At 51.8% G+C, this 20,162-nt stretch overlaps 1 protein-coding gene across 6 annotated transcripts in view; it reads right to left on the bottom strand.

Annotated features, from left to right (window-relative positions):
• OSBPL3 (oxysterol binding protein like 3) overlaps positions 1-20,162 on the bottom strand; it is a 133,153-nt gene that overhangs the window by 13,477 nt on the left and 99,514 nt on the right. For all 6 annotated transcript variants that reach the window (XM_045587203.1, XM_045587201.1, XM_045587202.1 and 3 more), the window contains 4 exons: positions 15,069-15,203; positions 14,267-14,360; positions 10,498-10,748; positions 6,970-7,107 (listed from right to left, as the gene is read on the bottom strand). In XM_045587203.1, coding sequence (XP_045443159.1) covers positions 6,970-7,107; positions 10,498-10,748; positions 14,267-14,360; positions 15,069-15,203 — 618 coding nt within the window. The remainder of the gene's footprint in view (positions 1-6,969; positions 7,108-10,497; positions 10,749-14,266; positions 14,361-15,068; positions 15,204-20,162) is intronic.

A 20,162-nucleotide genomic window follows, 5' to 3' on the forward strand; every position in this document is an offset into this window, starting at 1 on the left:
CTTTAAAAAGTTTGAGGACCCCTGAAGAGCATCCAGCTAGAGGCTTCTCATTACAAACAAGGAGAGGGACCAGAAAGACTAAGTAAGGTTCCCCAAACACCCCGATAGGGAAGAAGCAAAGGTAAAACACAGCGTCTTTTGTTTGCAGCATGGTTTTCGGGGAGGGGATGGAGATGGGGGCTGACAAAGGCTCAAATCCACATCTCCGGACCCTCAGGAACGTGGTCTGAAAACCACTTCCGGGTGCCACCCCTATAGGCAGAGAGCGGCAGGAGCAGCTTCATCTGGAGTCCTGTCACACACACACACACACACACACACACACACACACACACACACACACACATTTAACGGGAAGATTCACCTGCCAACGCGGCCCAAAGAGAAGCAGCTGTGGCATCTCTCAGCTCTCAAGAGCACAGATCTCAGATCCAAGACGAGATGATGCATCTTTGCTGCCCCGGGATGGTTCTAGTTCCCACGGGCCTCCTTAGAGCACAGCCCCTCCTCTGCCTATGGGATTCGCAAGGGCAATTTCCACTTCCAGCCCTTCCAGAAACCTACCTCCTAAAATGCATATCCTATATAATAAAGAGGCAATATGCAAGTTGACCCTCGTGCCCTCATATCACAAGATGGCTGCCCCCACATTGCCACAAGATGGCTGCCCTCACATCATCACAAGATGGCCGGCAGGGGAGAGCAGTTGGGGGTGAGGGCAGTTGGGGGTGATTGGGCCGGCAGGGGAGCAGTTAGGTGTCAATCAGGCCTGCAGGGGAGCGGTTAGAGGGCTACCTGGCTGGCAGGCAGAGTGGTTAGGGGCAATCAGGCAGCCAGGCAGATGAGTGGTTAGAAGCCAGCAGTCCTGGATTGTGAGAGGGACGTCCAAAATCGGAAGTTGGACATCCCCTGAGGGGTCCCAGATTGGAGAGGGTGCAGGCTGGGCTGAGGGACACCCTTCCCTCAGTGCACAAATTCCATGCACCAGGCCTCTGGTGTATAAATGTAGCCAATTGGCCGAAACTGGTTTGGCTCAGTGGTAGAGCGTCGGTCTGTGGACTGAAAGGTCCCAGGTTCGATTTTGGTCAAGAGCATGTACATTGGTTGTGGGCATATCCCCGGTAGGGGGTGTGCAAGAGGCAGCTGGTCAATGTTTCTCTCTCATCGACGTTTCCAGCTCTCTATCTCTCTCCCTTCCTCTCTGTAAAAAATCAATAAAATATATTTAAAAAATAAATAATAAGTGTAGCCAATGGACACAGGCACTAGGGGGGTGAGGGCATATGCCAGGGGGTAAGGGGGTAGAAGAAGCCAGGGGAGGTAAATGGGAGAAAAAAGGAGACATATGTACTATTATTATAATACTTTAAACTAGGGGTGTCGAACTCAATCAGAGAAGGGGCCAAAATCTAAAATCCAGCCTAAATCGCGGGCCAAATGGTTTACTGAACAGTCATAAACTGTCATTGTGATGGAAACGCAGCGGAGTGCAGTGATGACAGCGCGGTGCGGGCCACATTGCAAGGCCTGGCGGGACGGATTTGGCCCGCGGGCCTTGTGTTTGACACATGTGCTAAACAATAAAAAATAAATAATTCCTATAATTTATTTATATGTCAGAGGTCTTTCTTCACCCTGACCTAATCATTTTTATTTATGCTTTGAATGTACCAAGAAGAGGGAAGCAGATGGGAAAAGAATGCATTTAAATATTTGTGTATTTTTTAAGTTTTTCTTTTTTTGGATTTATAAAAATATCCCTTAAATATATCAATTCTGCGGCTGTTCCAAGACCTACCTAGACAGTCCTCCTCGTTCCTGACTGGCCTCCGACCTCGTAGGGCAACTTATGGGGATCAAACCTACAACCCAGGTATGTGCCCTTGACTGGGACCTGAGCCTGAGACCTTCCACAGGAGTCACGCCCCACCGGCCAGGGTGACTCGTCCATTGGAGTAACTTTCAATAACTCCACTTGGCTTTTCTGCGGAGAGAGTGTGGATGGCTGGGTAAAAGGTTAAAATGCCTGCAACAGCCAGTCAGGAAAAGCCACTCTCAGGAAATAGCTGAACTGTGCGTCCTAAATTTAGAAACCAAACCTTTCCCAAAGGTACAGCGAGAAGCCAGGCCAACTGAAGGGAGTTTCCCAGGGGCCGATGAAGCCCACACTGCAGAGCTCTGTGCCTGGCAGCAGGGGGAGCCAGTGAGGGTGACTCACCCAGGGGAGACTGGGAGGAGAAAGGAAGTCCTTTCTGCAGAGTCCCGGCACCCTCATTCTCTCGCCCCCTTCCCCTGCTCCGCAGGTTCTTATTTAGAAAGCCGCAGCTGAATCAGATTTCTTGGCACAAAGCAAACTCCTTCCCCGAGAGGGTGGACCATATGACAGGAGTGTCTATAGCTGACTCCAGGTGCAGCCACAGTGGGCGCCCAGACAGCGTCTGGGTGAGTCTGGAGGATGGAGGCCCAGTGACAATGGCAGACCAAGGCCCACAGTCTGAACAGAATAAAAGGCCATTTTCCATCGGCAGCCCAAGTCCAGCCGCTCTGAGCACAGCACCTAAACTACACAGAGACCCCAGGAGTGTGAGGGAGAAGGGCCGGGGGTGGAGGGTGGGGAAACAGGGCAGTGGCCGAGGGGCTGCTGCCCTCGGCTCGGTGTCTGCGCCTGTACCCGATCAATCCCCGCCTCGCCTGTGCACAGGATTTGGAAGATCAATAAGAATCTGGTCACAAAGCACCTGCACACCTTCGCTGTCATGCGGAAACCCTGAACAGCATGTTTCCTCTGGTGTCTGACCGCGGAGCCATCCTCACACGCCATTCTGGGAGAGAAACAGAGCTGCATGTGGCTGGATGCTGGGAGGAAGCCCTCACTGCACCCTCCGGACCACTGACCGCTTCCAACACCCATGTTCCCTCCAAACCACACAGCAGCAGCCCAGGCATGGCGGGAAGGGACAGACACCTCTCTCCGATGTCTACGAAACACAGCCGGGAAGCCGAGCCACCCCGTTCCTTTAGTCCTTTCACTGGGAGATCTGACGTCCATCGACGTCCTCGTTAGAGTAAAGTCTCACCCAAATGTCAACTTGGGGGTCCCTTCCCAGTTCATGCTATTCGTCCTTCGGTGACCTCTGCTCAATGTAGGGGTACAAGGAAGCAAGGAGCCCCGCTCTGAAAGCTCAGTGTTTGTGTCGCCTCCACGTCATGGACGAGGTGGCGTGTGGCTGGCCCCGTGGAGGGGCACATCTCCTGGGAGGAGGCAGGAGGCCATGCTGGCGGGGACCGCCTGGGACTGTCCCGGCCTCTTTAGACGTGAAAGCAGGTCTCTGCATCGGGTCAGTGTCACCACGGGCAGATGGGGGAAAGGGGGAGACTGAGCTGAGGTGTCTCCCGCTGGCAGGAAAGGGAGGGGCCTGGCCCAAATCTTCCCCACCCCGGGCCTGTGGGCAGCCCGGCCCAGCGGGTTCAACAGCCGCCTCTCCTGCTCCCGGCGCTCACCTCCTGATTGCAATGTTGGCTCCCCGAGTGCTCGGCCCGGGGACCGTTGGCCTGGGCACGCGTACCACGCCTCCTGGTCCCCAGGGCAGGTCTGCCTGCCCGTCAGTGCAGAGCAGCATCCAGTTCACGCATCATCTCCTGTCACCTCAGCTCGTGGGCCTGTCCCTGGGGGCCCGTGCATTCGTGGGTGTAATAAACCGACCAACCGCCGAGGCCACAGGCTCGGCTCCCGGCACGGGCAGCGGCCCCCGGACCAGACGGGACCAGACGGTGGCCCTGCCCCAGGAAGCCAGCTGTGGGCACTCCTGCCGCCTCCTGCCTGGCTCTCTGCCCGAGGCTCGCCAGCGACATCGCGCCCCCTTCAAACCACCTGAGTCAGCACAGCACGTCCCGTTTCAACATTCCTCTCCCTGTTCTCAATGCCGTGAAAGCAGGTCTCTTTTTATATTTTATTGATTCTTTTACAGAGAGGAAGAGAGAGGGATAGAGAGTTAGAAACATCAATGAGAGAGTCATTGATCAGCTGCCTCCTGCACACCCCCTACTGGAGATATGCCCACAACCAAGGTACATGCCCTTGACCGGAATCGAACCCGGGACCCTTCAGTCCCCAAGCCGACGCTCTATCCATTGAGCCAAACCGGTTTCGGCTCAATGCCGTATATTAAGAGAAACTCTTAAAGCTGCCTCTGAATATAAGAGCCGTAACCACAGGCAGGACGTTTCCTCTGTACATCAGGGTATCATTTCACCTGAGCCTTGCACACCCAGGAGCTAAGCACCGCTACTCTTATTGTATCAGGAGGCAACCGAGGCTCAGAAAACGCACGTCGCTTATACAAGGCCACGCACCGACGCTGTGGGGGAGTCGGGATCTGGAAGCAGGTCTACTTTCTACCCAGCACACCCTCCGCTGCTCACAGGGACCAGATCCCTCTACGCTGCTCCCAAGGACCAGATCCCTCTTCGCTGCTCCCAAGAACCAGATCCCTCTTCGCTGCTCCCAAGAACCAGATCCCTCTACGCTGCTCCCAAGGACCAGATCCCTCTTCGCTGCTCCCAAGAACCAGATCCCTCTACGCTGCTCCCAAGAACCAGATCCCTCTACGCTGCTCCCAAGGACCAGATCCCTCTTCGCTGCTCCCAAGGACCAGATCTCTCCCACGCGCTGGCTTCCCGGGGATCGGTTCACAGAACTGAAGACCACGCAATGCTCTTTCCACCTCTGCGGCCCCCGCCCACCCCCACCGCAGCGGAAACCGGAGCAGGTGCTGAGCTCGGCCCTGCCCGCCAGGGCTCACGTTACTATTGTTTCCTACACCTGCTCGTCCCGTCCTGATGTTGGCTGGGGTTCGGGCCTGTTTGGGGCCTTTATTTCTCCACACGAGTGCGTTGAATGCCATGGTAACCAAACTGCATTTTCATCTATTCTCATACCGTTTTAGGTTCGGTACTGAAACAACCCACTTGAATTTGAATCGGATTATCATATCCCTTTAACTACTGATTAACCCCCTCCCTCCCTGACACCCGGCTTAATTTCTCACTTTAGCCTCTAACCGGAGAGCTACTGGAAACGCGCTTTGGGATTATCGTGCATCCGTTTCCCCTTGAGAACGCTGCCTGCCGTGTGCAGTGAAGACCAGCACCGAGTGCATAAGGCTGACAGCCACCCCCCTTCCCTTCCTGCCCCAAAGCGCACCTCCTTCGGTAAAGAGGGCAGCATGTTGTCGGGAAGGGAAATAATATTTTAGCAACCCATTCCCCCTCTTCCCTCAGCTTTCTAAGAACTGGGAGGAGAGAAATGCAGCAAAGCAATCATGTTTATGTTCCCAGGTGACACGTAGGGATACACGGAGGGTGGGCAGGCATGTTTGGCTGCTGCTTTAACTGGGGTGGGGGTGGGGGTGGGGGAGAACTGTCTTTATCTTTATTTTCATTACCTTTGCGCCCTGTTTTAGCTACACAGGTCCCTGCTGATGTATCTGGAGGCCGTCAGTATTACATAACGCAAACCATGCCGTCCAGCATGCGTGGAGAGCACACAGTCAGACCACACTTTTCACTTCAGGCCTCAGAGCTCTGTGGAGAGTCTCTCGTCAGCCCTTGCCAAGCCACCTGAGGTCTGTGCTGACCGTCACCCCAAGCCACACTGCAGCCAGGGGAGGCAGCTGACCGGGTCACAGCCCTAGTGAGAGGCGGAGCTGAACGTGAAGCAGAGTAACCTCCGTCTTGTACAAAACTGCTGTGTGGCCGAAACCGGTTTGGCTCAGTGGTAGAGCGTCGGTCTGCAGACTGAAAGGTCCTGGGTTCGATTCCGGTCAAGGGCATGTACCTTGGTTGTGGGCACATCCCCGGTAGGGGGTGTGCAAGAGGCAGCTGGTCAATGTTTCTCTCTCATGGACGTTTCTAGCTCTCTATCTCTCTCCCTTTCTCTGTAAAAAATCAATAAAATATATTTAAAACAAAACAAAACAAAAAAACTGCTGTGTGAACTCTCTGCTCTTGTTAGACAGTCCCTAGTCCTGTGAACTCTGTCCCTTTAAGACGGTCTCTTATTGTATAAAAGGACTTTGTTTTTAGTTCAAATAATAGAAAAAGACAAACCTAACTGTCTGACCTTGTACGCTAGACATCTAATGTAATAGACTAATACAGAATAATACTGATAATTTCCATATCCTTATGCCAAGTACTGATTCATTATGTATTTAAGGTTACAACTGTCTGTAGCAATAACTCCCACAGAGCTCTTTGCAATGCCTGCAAGCAAAGAGGCTGGAAAAATATAAACACGGGAGACTTCCTGTGTGTGGTGCTCAGAGATTTGGAAGAGACACCGAGTGCAATAAATAACTCTTCATTGGCTCATTGAGGTGTCTTGTATATCACTCATTGATTTATGATACACGCTGTCCTTGCATAGCGTCCTCTGCTAGTGGTGAGAGGGGCGGGCCGTGTGGCAGCTCGGGGACCGCGGCTCACGGGGGTGCCATGGGCCCATCCTGGCGACCACAGGCATCCGCAGCCCCGCCGGGCGCTCTCCCAGCCCCGGGGCAATGCCAGGCACGTGGTGTAGGCTCGACACATGTTAATGGGCCCAGTGGATACATACGTGAATGAGTGATTATCCTTAAAATCAAGAACAATGCGTCTGTTTGGTGCTACCCCTCCCGATGGGGGCCAGAGCGATGGTGCCAACGAGCCGAGGGCGCCCTTTGAACCTAAACGGCAGCTGGGCAAACGCTCCTTCCTCAGCAGCGTCCTCTCCCCGGGACCTGGGACGGAGCGGGGCCCCGGGGATTCCCGTGGCGGCGGAGAGAGCTGGGCGGCTCGGCGTCCGGGAGGGGAGCGCGGTCCCCCTCTCTCCCGGTCCCGGCCTGTCCCCCAGCGGCTGGGAAGCCGGTGGAAGGCGGGACGCAGACAGGACAGGACAGGACGGCGCACACAGCACCCGGGGGCAGCCACCTGCTCGGAGAAGAAGCGGAAGCCCTTGTCCTCGCGGATGCACTCGTACGTCTCGCCCAGCACCGGGTTGAAGGGCTTGCTGCCGGCGCGGTAGAAGCTGGACGCGTAGGCCGACACGGCGAAGGCGGCCACGTACACCTGCGGGGAGGAGAGGCCGTTACTGTCCCGTGACCATGACGTTCGTTTTCACAGCGATGTGAAAAGCGAGGTAGAGGCTCCCTTCCTCTCTGGAGGCTTACCTCAGAAAGCCAAACGCCTACCTCTGGCTTAAAAGACCACCAGGCCGCCTGTGGTTTAATTTCTTATTTATTTTAGTTTCATTTGTTTATTTTTAATTGATTCGTTCCCCCCTTTTTCTAGGGAGGGAGGCTTAGAGAGAGAGGGAGGGAGACACACACACAGACAGACAGACATTAACGTGGGAGAGAAGCATCCACTGGTCGCCTTCCTCCTGCACCCCCGCCGTGATGTCCTGACCGGGAACCAAACGTGACCTGCGGGCCCGGGACCTGCTCCCCCTGGCCGGGCCCAGCCTTGGCTTAAAGCTGCCGGTTTCAGCGACGTTGGCTGTGGCCTCAGAGACAAACGCAGCAGACACGTTCACACCGCCCACGTGTGAGGATGCCTCCCGGAGGCAGAGGCTGCCACACGCCCTGCGGACCGCAGAGCCGCCCTGGGTGTGAGCGGAGGGGCTGGTCCTGCACCTCCGGACCTGACCACTCCCGAGCATCCTGATGTCCTGCGAGGCTTTTGGGGAGGAGGAGGAGGAGGAGGAGGAGGAGGAAGAAAAGCATCAAAAGCCAAACTTCCCTCCGATTTCAGGAATTGATGTAACCAGTCCCAATCGGATGCTGTAGAAATAGCAAAAGGCGGTTTTGACAAAAACACGTCTGTGCGAGCCGCTTCCTGAGCCCGAGCAGCAGGCCCAGGGCGGGCGCAGGGCCTGCCTCTGCGGGAGTCCTGCCCCAGGGGGAGGACGGACGGGAAACACACCCAGGAAAGGAAGGAGAGCTACGATGGCCAGAGGAAACCAGGCCCCCTATGGCCTCACCCACGGTGAGGCCCTCCACGTGTCTACCCGTCCCCCTTCCAGGATCCCACTCTGCTTTTTGTCTTTCGGGGAGGGGGTGGAGGGAATGAGGGCAGCAAAAAAAATTAAACCTAAGCAGCAAAAGGAGCTTCTCCTTTCCAACGTTGAGCAGCCATCTCCACGTTCCTGCTGCCCAGCACCTGTCAGGAAGCTGCTTCCCTCGTCAGGGTTCCTGGACGCACACCTCCTCTCAGCCACTCACCTCCCTCAGCCACTCACCTCCCTCAGCCACTCACCTCCCTCAGCCACTCACATCTCTCAGCCACTCACCTCCCTCAGCCACTCACCTCCCTCAGCCACTCACCTCTCTCAGCCACTCACCTCCCTCAGCCACTCACCTCCCTCAGCCACTCACCTCCCTCAGCCACTCACCTCTCTCAGCCACTCACCTCTCTCAGCCACTCACCTCAGCCACTCACCTCCCTCAGCCACTCACCTCCCTCAGCCACTCACCTCTCTCAGCCACTCACCTCTCTCAGCCACTCACCTCAGCCACTCACCTCCCTCAGCCACTCACCTCCCTCAGCCACTCACCTCCCTCAGCCACTCACCTCTCTCAGCCACTCACCTCTCTCAGCCACTCACCTCCCTCAGCCACTCACCTCTCTCAGCCACTCCTCTCAGCCACTCACCTCCCTCAGCCACTCACCTCTCTCAGCCACTCACCTCCCTCAGCCACTCACCTCTCTCAGCCACTCCCCTCTCTCAGCCACTCACCTCTCTCAGCCACTCCCAGGCAGGGCCCCCTTCCCCCCTCCCACCCCCCCTCCCACAGAGGGCACCCTAGAGCTGCTGGTGGTTTATAAGCACAGATCACTATTTCCACTCAGCCTTTGTTCTTGAAACCTGGGTAAGTGTTCCTCTCTCTGCTTCCTCAATGCCCGCTACCTGTCAAACAGCAAGGTCATGGTCTCTATTCTGCACGCTGAGCCAGCCCCGAGTTGCCTTCCCAATTCAAACCAGACCAAAGTGCACGCATGAAACTGGAACCACTCCTAACGCTGAGGGAGCCGGGAGGAGGGAGCAGGCCGGGGCAAGCACCCTCCTTTTTGGCTGGAACAGCAGAGCTGTATGCAGGGCCCAGGCTGACCCCACAGAGCAGTGAGCACCACCCAGCTCCCAGCTTTCCTGGGTTTCTCCTCCTGCACTTGGTGCCCAAATGTAGATCCTTTGCTCAAACTTCTTCTCCAGGTCAGTTACAACCATCGGTCAGCTGAACAGCCCAAGGGTTTCTTAATTGTGGCAAGAATGAAGCGCCTGGAAGAATGCTGTCCTCTTCAGAGCCAAGCTTTTCCATCAAAGAAAAGAGCTGGCTTTTGACACTTGCCTTAGAAGCTTTTTGCTTCCCTTTGTTCAGCAGCAATTCTCTGGGGGAGAGGAACAGAGATTGAAAAGACACTGCGCCTGCTTTCCTCTCCTACTCTCACCTATGGCAACAAGAAAGCCTCCTGGGTGGGAGCAGCCCCCGGAGGCTGTGGAATGCCTCCGGGATGCCCCTTTCACCCACTAGTTAGCGTTCCCTTTAGTCCCCAAACCTCTAGGCAAAGACCTTTTAACTAGGATGGGAATGAGGAGTGCTTAGCATTTAGGGAGGAATTCAGCTCCTGGGGCTGGAAGGTGGCTGTATGACCTGAAGCCACAGGAGGCCCAGCCTCCACACAGCCACTCCCTGCTGAGCCGGTAACATGGTAACATGCGAGGAAGCAAAAGGAAGAGACGCTCCTTGGAGAAAGAAGTCAGCCACAGTCTTACCCCCATGGAGCCGCCCACAGTCTTACCCCCATGGAGTCCCCCCAAATGGGGAGCGAGGAGAAACACCCGGAGCCCCACCAGTGGACACTGAGCAGTAGAGAACAAAGGTGACTCTTTCTAGGATGAGCCTCAGAGAGCACCCAGTAACAATTCTTTAGAGTAAGGGGGGGGGGGGGGGGGGGGAGGAAGGAAACACAAAAAGAGCCTTTCTTAGGTGAAAATCTCTCCCGAGTGTTATTTTCTGAAAACAACAACAACTAGGAAACAGCTGTGGAAATACTATTCCAAAAATAAACAAAATCATTCTCAAGGGAAATTTACCCTTGCCGAGAAAAACAGCTTGAGAGATTAAATTCTGGCCGCCTGGGATAGTAAAGATAAATGCCCAGACAGCCCTCAGGGCAGGCTTTCCAGCCAGGCTTAGCAGAACAATCAGATGGAAAGTTCTGGAGAAAGAGGAAGCCGCAGAGCCACAGAGCAGAACTGCCCCCGGGCGGGCGCCAGCTGTCACCAGGAAGCCCTCCCCAGCCCCCCACCTACCCTCCATATGGCAAGTCCTGACCGTGTGGCTGAGCCCAGCGGGCACAGGGGAGCCGAGGTCTCTGAGAAGCGAGCCTGTCACAGGAACGATGCCGGGGTCCCAGGGGCCCCAGGGGGCCGGCGGCCGGGCGCGGGGCGAGCCTCACCATCCTCTCCTGGGCGCTGGGCATGCGCGCGGCCTTGTCCAGCAGCTCGCTGTACTCCAGCTCCTCGCAGAGCCGCTGCAGCGTGTTGAGTGGCTCGTTGAGCTCCACGGGCATGGCCACCTTGGACAGGTCCTTGCCGATGTTGTTCCTCAGGATGTTCCACAGGCTCACGCTGCTGCTGCTGGGGCAGGGCGCCGGCAGGCACGTCCTCCTCCTGCACGTGGCTACCCCGCCGCTCTCCGGAGCCGACCCTGCGAGGAAATATGTCTGGTTGTCTCTACAAGCCTTTTTTTTTTTTTAATTTCTTTATTGATTAAGGTATCATATATTTGTCCTCATCACCCCATTCCTGTCTCCCACCCCTCCCCACTCATGCCCCCACCCCCTATTTGTCTTTGACCACTGGTTAGGCTCGTATGTGTGCACACAAGTCCTTTGGTTGATCTCTCCCTTGTATCCCCACCCTCCCCCACCTTCCCTCTGAGGCCCAATAATCTGACCCATGGCTCCTTGTCTCTGGGTCTGTTCTTGTTCATCAGACTACGTTGTTCATCATTTCCTCTACAAGTCTTTTCACTTTATTCTATTTTTTAAAAGACCCATGAATTAAAACTTACCTAAAAAGTACTCAATTTTACTATTAATCTCAGTTATTCAGAATAGGACTGAAAGTCATACGATGGAAATGTTGCTCGACTAACTTAAGTACCAAAAATCACATGCACTAACATTCACGGACTTCATTCACAGGCAGGTCGCCAAATCCCCAAGCGAAAGCCAGTTCTTCGTAGCTCTCTGTGCACTTGTACCAAAACTGGGATCTGTGTTCAGAGCAGGCTCCTGTTTACACTTTTACTCTTTGACCTCTTCTTAAAGAGCACTTCAAATTCTATAAAAGCTTTTAAACTCTTAAAAATCACTTTAAATTCTGACAAAAGCAGCTGTGTTTATTCCAGGATAAGTATGAAAAAAAATATGATCCCGCTACCCAGATACAGGAGCCATCTATATTTTGGAGTATTTTTATTCAGTGCATTCTCACCCATACACCTCACACTGTATTGTATGCCTAGGTTCCTGTCCTGCTTACTCGGTTAGCATGTTATATCTGCATGCTATTCAGAGTTATTCTATAATAGCACATCACTTATATAAAGACTGTAAAAAGGTCCATTCGATGGCTATGCCTCAATGGACTGAGTCACTCTTCTCCTGTGGGATTTGGGTTGATTTCCATGTGTTGCTAAAATGCAAACAAGTTGTGAACATTCATATTCCCAGATATTTGACCACCTCTGATACTTTTCATGGGAAACAGAGAACTGGGCTTACTATGCCATAAGCTGCAGCCATTTTTAGACTTTGGGTTCATATGTGCGCAGGGCTCAGCACCGGCTGCCGTCTGTGAGCCGCAGGGTGAGTGCCCTCCTCTGGGGGCTCTCTCGGGCTAGTCATCATTCGATGTTAATTTCTGACAAACTGTCTGCCCTCTCCCCCTGTGTTATTTGCATTCATAAAATTCCTAGTGTGGCTTGGAATGCTTTCAAGAATGCTTTCTTCCTTTCTGAATTATCTGCTTTCCTATTTATATGGTAAGAGATAATCCTTCGTTTTTATAACTTAATCCCCACTTGACCTTTACTTTAAATTTGGTTCAGTGGTGTGTGTGTTTTTTTTTGTTTTGTTTTTAAATATATTTTTATTTATTTTTTAGAGAGGAAGGGAGAGGGATAGAGAGAAACATCGGGGAGAGGAAATCATTGATCAGCTGCCTCCTGCGCACCCTCTACCGGGAATTGAACTGTGACCCCCAGGTTCACGGGCTGATGTGCAACCACTGTCCACATCAGTGGTTTACTGATGAATGAAACAATTTCGTGTTAGGTATTTGCGCCTACCAATCTTTCCCTTTGTGACAGCTTCCACTGCTTTGTGCCCTGAAATTCTTCTCCCATCCCAACCGTGCCTGTTTACACAGGAACTCTGCCTCACACCAACGTTATGAGCAAGGGGTGAGCTGGATGTTTCTCTCCCTTTCTCCCTTTTTCTCTGAAACGAAGACAGAGCCTAATGAGCACCTGACTTCCTGCAGGTGTGATGCTGAAAGGACGCTCTCCCCCAGTTTGGTAAAACGCCTGCCTTTCTGCGCTTCCCAAAGAGCAGGCTCATTGGCATTCAGATAACAACGTCATCATATTTCACATACACTGACTGAGCTGGGAGCACGGAAATACCAAAAAGGATTTGACCGGTCCCTGTCCTCCACGTAGATAAGAAAACAGGTGGTGCCGAAACTGGTCTGGCTCAGTGGATATAGCGTCGGCCTGCGGACTGAAGGGTCCCAGGTTCGATTCCGGTCAAGGGCATGTACCTTGGTTGCGGGCATATCCCCGGTAGGGGGTGTGCAAGAGGCAGCTGATCGATGTTTCTCTCTCATCGATGTTTCTAACTCTCTGTCCCTCTCTCTTCCTCTCTGTAAAAAGTCAATAAAATATAAAATAAAAAAAGAAAAGAAAACAGGTGGTGCTTTGGGTAGCCAGCACAAGGCACACGAGTACCGGGAGTTTTGGATGCTACAGGTCCCAGGCGGAGAACTGCCCAATGGGCAGAGGACCCAGGCGGAGAACTGTCCAATGGGCAGAGGACCCAGGCGGAGAACTGTCCAATGGGCAGAGGACCCAGGCGGAGAACTGCCCAATGGGCAGAGGACCCAGGCGGAGAACTGACCAATGGGCAGAGGGCCCAGGCGGAGAACTGCCCAATGGGCAGAGGGCCCAGGCGGAGAACTGCCCAATGGGCAGAGGACCCAGGCGGAGAACTGTCCAATGGGCAGAGGACCCAGGCGGAGAACTGCCCAATGGGCAGAGGACCCAGGCGGAGAACTGTCCACTGGGCAGAGGACCCAGGCGGAAAACTGCCCAATGGGCAGAGGACCCAGGCAGAGAACTGCCCAATGGGCAGAGGACCCAGGCGGAGAACTGCCCAATGGGCAGAGGACCCAGGCGGAGAACTGTCCACTGGGCAGAGGACCCAGGCGGAAAACTGCCCAATGGGCAGAGGACCCAGGCGGAGAACTGCCCAATGGGCAGAGGACCCAGGCGGAGAACTGTCCACTGGGCAGATTCCTCCCACGGGCACCTCGCTTAACCGACCTCCATCTGCTCACGGAACTGCTAGATCAGAGCTGTTTGGGAGGAGCCAAGACATTCGGTGTCCCATGGTTCAGACATTTCCTGGGCATCAATCCCACTCCTGGGATCAACCAGTAATAGGTGACCATCTCAGAAAACCTTCAGAGCCCCCACTTGTAGGAGGCCTCAGTGTGCTACTTAGAAAGGTGTTATTGTAAAGAACCTGAGGCTACATTACCATTCAGACCTTTTATTACATGAGCCCGTAGAATTCCTCAACTATGAAAACCACTAGATTCCTAAAGGCAAAGAGTTATATTCTAACATGTTTGCAGAGAGAACTTTTGACCAATAAGGGATATTGGTTGCACTAATCTTTGGTATTTGTATAACTGGTACCCCCTCACTTTAGAAAACAGAAATTTACACAAGTAGGCAAAGTGATGTGAATGCAAACGTCTTTCTCTGTGAGTGAGTGAGTCCTGTCCTCCCACTTGGCTGTGAAACCTGGAGAGGGGACCGCATGAATTTTCTTACAGAGTTCTGTCCCAGTTCTCTGCCTGCAGCAGGCTCTCTGTATGTTTACTAGCATTCCACGAGGATCCAGACTTTCAGAGGTCAGATCACGTCAGTCTTACCCAAGGTCTGTCTCTCATTGTCCAGGTCATTGCTGAGATTGTCCACGGACAGGTTATCACTGATGTCACTGGCATAGGAGTCGTCCTCGGAGCCCTGCGGGAGAGAAGAAATGAGGTGCTTAGAGGGAGAGCAAACAGCCAGGAAACACATCCCGTCCCACTGGGAAACCAGAGGAGTAACTCCGGACGCTGCTTTTACTGGGGCCGCTCACCGGCCTGCCTAGGGGCCTTTGCGGCAAACAGCGGTTATTAAAATCCTCGCACTTAAGTTCTCACAAGGAAAACACGGGTAAACTCAAGATTTTGGTTGTTATTAAAATTCTTATTAACTCAGGCTGCATTTTCAGAATGTGTTAGTGTTTTGGGTAGAATGAGTTACAATTTGTCTCTGAACTATTTGTGAAAAAAATAATCTTCGAGAGAAATTAATAAGCAAGAGGGGTACTTCTAAAGGATAAAATTATCAATACACACACTATACATAGCAAGGCCAATTATGACACTTGCCTCCTCAGGAGAGTATGAATTTTATGCATCAATTTAAAATAATCTTGTTAAAAAAATTAAAAAATTAAAAAATATTGTTATATATGGTAAAGTACTATAATGACCATATTACAACATTATAATGACATAATAATTGTATGTTGTAAATCAGTACAGGCTGAATTCAATGATTAAAACATATCCATGATGCTAATTTCTGACCCTGGAGGTAGAAATATCGATATGTGAGATGCCCCGAGTGGCACAGAGCAGAGGGGACTCTGCAGCAGGCACGTAGCTGAGCACCAGGTCACACCTCGTTCTCAGAAGAGCTGGGCGACAGCAGGACCTCCTGGGCGTCGAAGAACTCCGACAGGGAGTCGGTGATGGAGAGCCGGCTCTCGTTCGAGAGCTGATGGACCAGGGGCCGGTTGTCGTCGGTGGAGTTCTCCTATTGAAAACACAAACACAAGGACACAGACATACTTAGAAACAGTCTCAAGAGCAGCAGGACACACAGCTGGTGTGGGGGCGTGATACGCAAGGTCACAGGCCCATGCACGCAGGCAGCTCAAAGCAGAGGTCAGCTCCGCAGCGAAGGGGAAAGGAGCCGCACACGGAATAAAACGAGAAACGCAGGTCTCCTCCGAACGGGCGCCTCACCTACAGGCACCTCACTGCTCCGGCACATGAGCACATCTCAAGGCCAGAGAGAGAGACTGCCCAGGCCAGTCTTTGTGGCATTTGAGAGGGAAACGCTCCGACACTCTGAATCCTATCCCCTTATTCTCCTCCGCGGCAGGATGCTGCTCACACAGGACACGTGTGTCCTTGCGTGGCCAACAGCCTCGCTTCCTTCTGCCCCACGGGCTCCCGGAGGCCAGTGTGCTGCTGGCGAGCTGTCCTTTGACAAATAAACAGTGCGTGTAGGTCCAGAGTGCCCCCGGTGGCAGGTCATTCCTCATTCATGGGTAGATGATGAAATAAATCCCCTTTGTCTCTCCAACACTATGGCTCCGCGCGGGTAGGCAGTCCCCAAGCCCCTGTAGAGGCTGCTACGCAGATAACACAGCAGCACACCCACCGCGATGCTCACCTCTGGCCCGACTCTCCGTCCCTTCCTCCCTGGTTCCCACTCACTGAGGCCAGAAGCCTGGTTTTACCCATCACAGGGCATAACACCCTCCCCCCCCCCCCCCCCCGCAAAAGGGAGGGCAGTTTGATTTTTAAGGGGGGCAATTAGAGAATGAGTTATTAACAGTGAATTTTTTTGCATTTCTTATGGTTCTAGGGGCCTCATATAGAGTATATAGATATATATAGACAATGACATATTTATGCATTTCAGTTCTCTATTGTATGTCCTAAAACTTTATTTGCTATTTTTCCATATTTCATTTTTTAAAAACAAATGCTTAGTGGTTTCTTCCTCAGTACTTCAACTGTCCTTCTGCTCTTTTATTTTTCTCTTTCATGGATGCCATGTTCTTTGGAAGTTTGTTTAGACCAAGTTCATGGCCTTCTAAGCTTCCTCCGCATGAATAGGAGTTCACTTTCTGAATAATAATGAATTATATGGCATCGGGGGGAGATGTCGGGATTTTAGAGATGCTCATGTGGGGCGTGGCCAGAGAAGGTTGGGAGCCACCGGTCTATACTTTCCCACCGGGAAGGACCTGAATCCATGCAAGTTGTAAGTGAAAAATCCAATGTGTCTCAACAAACTGAGCCACTGCTGTGTGCTGGCCCTGGAGGGACACAGTGCGGGGTGAGAGCAGGCGGCTGGCCTGCAGGAGGGTGCAGAGCACACACCCCGCCTTCTGAGACCAGGACTGAGAGGCGGAGAGGAGGGTGAGGCGGTCCCGAAGCAGCTCCGGTCTGCGGAGGCCTTCACAGAAGAGGGGACAGGGACAGGCCTGGAGGGATGAGAACGGACTCGGGAGCAGAGGCTGCGGTTCCTCCCGCCCAGAGGAGATGGATGCCCTGACCTTCCCGGAGCCCCCATCCCTCACCGGGCTGACACACCAGCTGCCTCTGTGCCGTATGTGTCTGGTGAGAGAGCCCTGGGGGTACAGAGGCTGGCAGGTTATGTCTCCCCCAGGGGTTCTGCGAGTTCAAAACACACTGCTCCGTCTCACACCCAAATGGTGCCCAGGCCGGGGTGCTCAACGGCAGACTCTCATCGCTGACACAGGCCAGGCCTCTGGATGAGGTGCCTCCCCCGGGGACACGTGTAAAATGCGACCCCTTTGTCTCGGATCCTCCCTAACTAAGACAGCTGGCACGAGGCATTCGCTCTGAGACCCTCCCCACTTCAATGTCTGCAAAGCCTTCTGAGAGCAGGCTTCTCTCCCCTAACACAGGCCACCGTGGGATCTGCAAATAAGCACCCCCCCCCCCCCGGCGTCCCCCTCCACCCCCGCCTCCAGGGACAGGGAGTCAGCGTGGTGAGCGGGAGTTCTGCAGTGCTCACTGCGCGGCCCTGCCCTCGGGGTGTGCTGCCACATCAGACCCTAATGATTTATTCAGCTGCTCCCTCCATCACTTATTACCGGCCACATGCTCTCCTCCCTCCTCCTGGACCGAAGCGTCAGAGGACACCCCAGCCCAGCCCCTCTGCTGTGCTGCGCCCCAGCTGCAGGCGATCCACATCCACGGGAGCTCAAGGGCTGCACCCGGCACAGCGTCTGCACCGCACGGGGCTCCGTTTATTAGCATGTAAATCCGGTCAGTTCAATGAGATGATGTCCCCTCAGGTTTGCCTAGTTTTTCAGTTACAAACGATGAACAGAGAAAAGAGAGGGAGCCCATAATCCCATCACCCTGAAGCGACCTGTATAGCTTTGCTGTGAAATAATTGCAATCTCTATCCATTTAATTTTACAAACTTCCCCCAAACAACACTGTGCTATAATTATTTTCAGCATGAACATCTGTTCTGAAGATAAAACTTAACAGGTTCAAAACAGAAAATACAAAAAGTAAACAAACATCATTTAAAGTCTCATTTCCCACGCCCTGACCAGTTTGGCTCAGTGGATAGAGCGTCGGTCTGCCGATGGAAGGATCCCGCGTTTGATTCCGGTCAAGGGCATGTACCTTGGTTGCGGGTACATCCCCAGTATCGGTGTGCAAGAGGCAGCTGATCGATGTTTCTAACTCTCTATGCCTCTCCCTTCCTCTCTGTAAAAAAAAAAAATCAACAAAATATACTATAAAAATAAATAAATAAAGTCTCATTCCCCAGATGTGGCTCCTATTAAGCTGGTGATGTATTTTTTTGTATTAAGATATTTGGTTGTAATTTTTTTTTTAATATATTTTATTGATTTTGTCCAGAGAGGAAGGGAGAGAGATAGAGAGTTAGAAACATCGATGAGAGAGAGCCATGGATCAGCTGCCTCTTGCACACCCACTACTGGGGATGTGCCCGCAACCAAGGTACATGCCCTTGACCAGAATCGAACCCGGGACCTTTCAGTCCCCAAGCCGACGCTCTATCCATTGAGCCAAACCGGCTTCGGCTCAGTGACTGGGTGTAATTTCTTTTGTGCGTGAAACATTGGAACCCCACTGTCCATCGCCTTCTCTAATCTGCTCAAGTCACGTGACATCACATTGTGCGCTCTTCCCGGGGCTGGTACACGTTCTCTGGCACAATGACCTTTAGCTGATACATGTTTTATTTTAATTGTGTGTCACAGGGAACCATTTCCTTTACTAGACATTAAACGTGTTTCCAAATTTGTAAAGGTGGTGAACATGCTAGCAAATGTGTCTTTGACTGTATCTCATTACTCCTTAGACTCAGTTCTCAGAACTGGAATTATTAAAAATGTTAAAGGTAAAACATATGTCACCTCATTGCACCAGCAAGCAAGAGCTCCTCTGCTTTCTCCACACACACTGTGCGAATGTCGTTTTAATTAGCATTTCTTAGTTAAGAATTAGGTTGAACATTTTGTCCTTTTTGAAAAGAAACTGGCTATAGAGATGCTAACACTGGAGGAGGCCCGCCCTCTGCATTTCTTCATACTTTCCTGTGAATTTACAAATATTACTAAGCAAAAGTTTTTCAAAAATTATCTGTGCTTGGGGTAAACTGTGTCTCCCCTCTCCCCCCATTTATTTGTTGAGGTCTTATGTTGCTTGCTATTATTTATTAATTATTTAAGTATTAAATACATTATCATCTATTTAGCATTACTTAAGTCTGTCATTTTCTCTGAAAACATTTTTCCTAGTCTATTATATGCATTTTTTTCTTTAAATATATTTTATTGATTTCAGAGAGGAAGAGAGAGAGAGAGAAATATCAATGATGAGAGAGAATCACTGATTGGCTGCCTCCTGCACACCCCTACTTGGGATCCAGCCAGAAACCCAGGCATGTGCCCTTGACCGGAATCAAACCTGGGACCTTACAGTCCACAGGCCAACACTCTACCATTGAGCCAAGCCAGCTAGGACTGTGCGTTCTCTTTTCACACACACATTTTCCCCCTAAGAAAAAAAAGCCAAATCCAGTCAACATTTATTTTGTAACTTTTCCTATAATTCCCACATTTAGGAAGTCCTCCCTACTCTAGGTACTTACTAATATATTTTTAAAGGTTTTTAAAATCGATTTTTAGAGAGAGAGCAATGGAGGGGAGAGAAACATTGATGTGAGGGCGACACAACAATCGGCTGCTTCCTGCATACTCCCCCCCACCCCCCCACCCCTGCCATGAGGGATCAAGCCCATAACCCTTGTGCCCGAGACTATGCCCAACCAACATCCAGGGCTTGATAAAATATTTAAATCAATGTTTTTCAGGTTGAATTTTTCTATTTAACTCTAATTCTCTAGTGATTCACTTTAGTGTGCAATAGGAGATGTAAACTGCTTTCTAGATTGCTTTTGAGCTGTGCCAACCTAACTGATTGAATAATCCATCTCTTTCCCATTGGTTTTTGAGCCTCTTCAATCACGGCTATTTATTTTACATGTAAAACCGTGTTTATGCCTGAGGCAGTCATTCTGCCCATCCAGAACCATCACCGCAGAGCCTCTGGGCCTGGCAGCTGTGCGCTGACTCATTCCAGCCTCTCATCTCCTTTCAAATTCTCACACACAAACGCACACACACACCTTTTATATTATCTTCTTATTTTTTATTTTAAATGCCCTCAGCCTAATAAATTTGTTAATAAAAAACTCAGCACATCTGAGAAAGGCACATTACCGCAAGAGATGACTAAAAACAGCTGTAACCCTGACCACCCTTTTCTACTTCTCAAGCAATTCCCTTGTATTTTTCCGAAATGTCTCATGGCACACCTTCGGAGAGTATTTTAGATAAACACCCCAAGTCTTGAGAAAAGACATCTTTAATGTCGTTGTAAGAGTATTTCTTCCCGCAGAGGG

The sequence above is a fragment of the Pipistrellus kuhlii genome, unplaced genomic scaffold (assembly GCF_014108245.1).
Source record: "Pipistrellus kuhlii isolate mPipKuh1 unplaced genomic scaffold, mPipKuh1.p scaffold_m20_p_26, whole genome shotgun sequence".
Taxonomy (NCBI): domain Eukaryota; kingdom Metazoa; phylum Chordata; class Mammalia; order Chiroptera; family Vespertilionidae; genus Pipistrellus; species Pipistrellus kuhlii.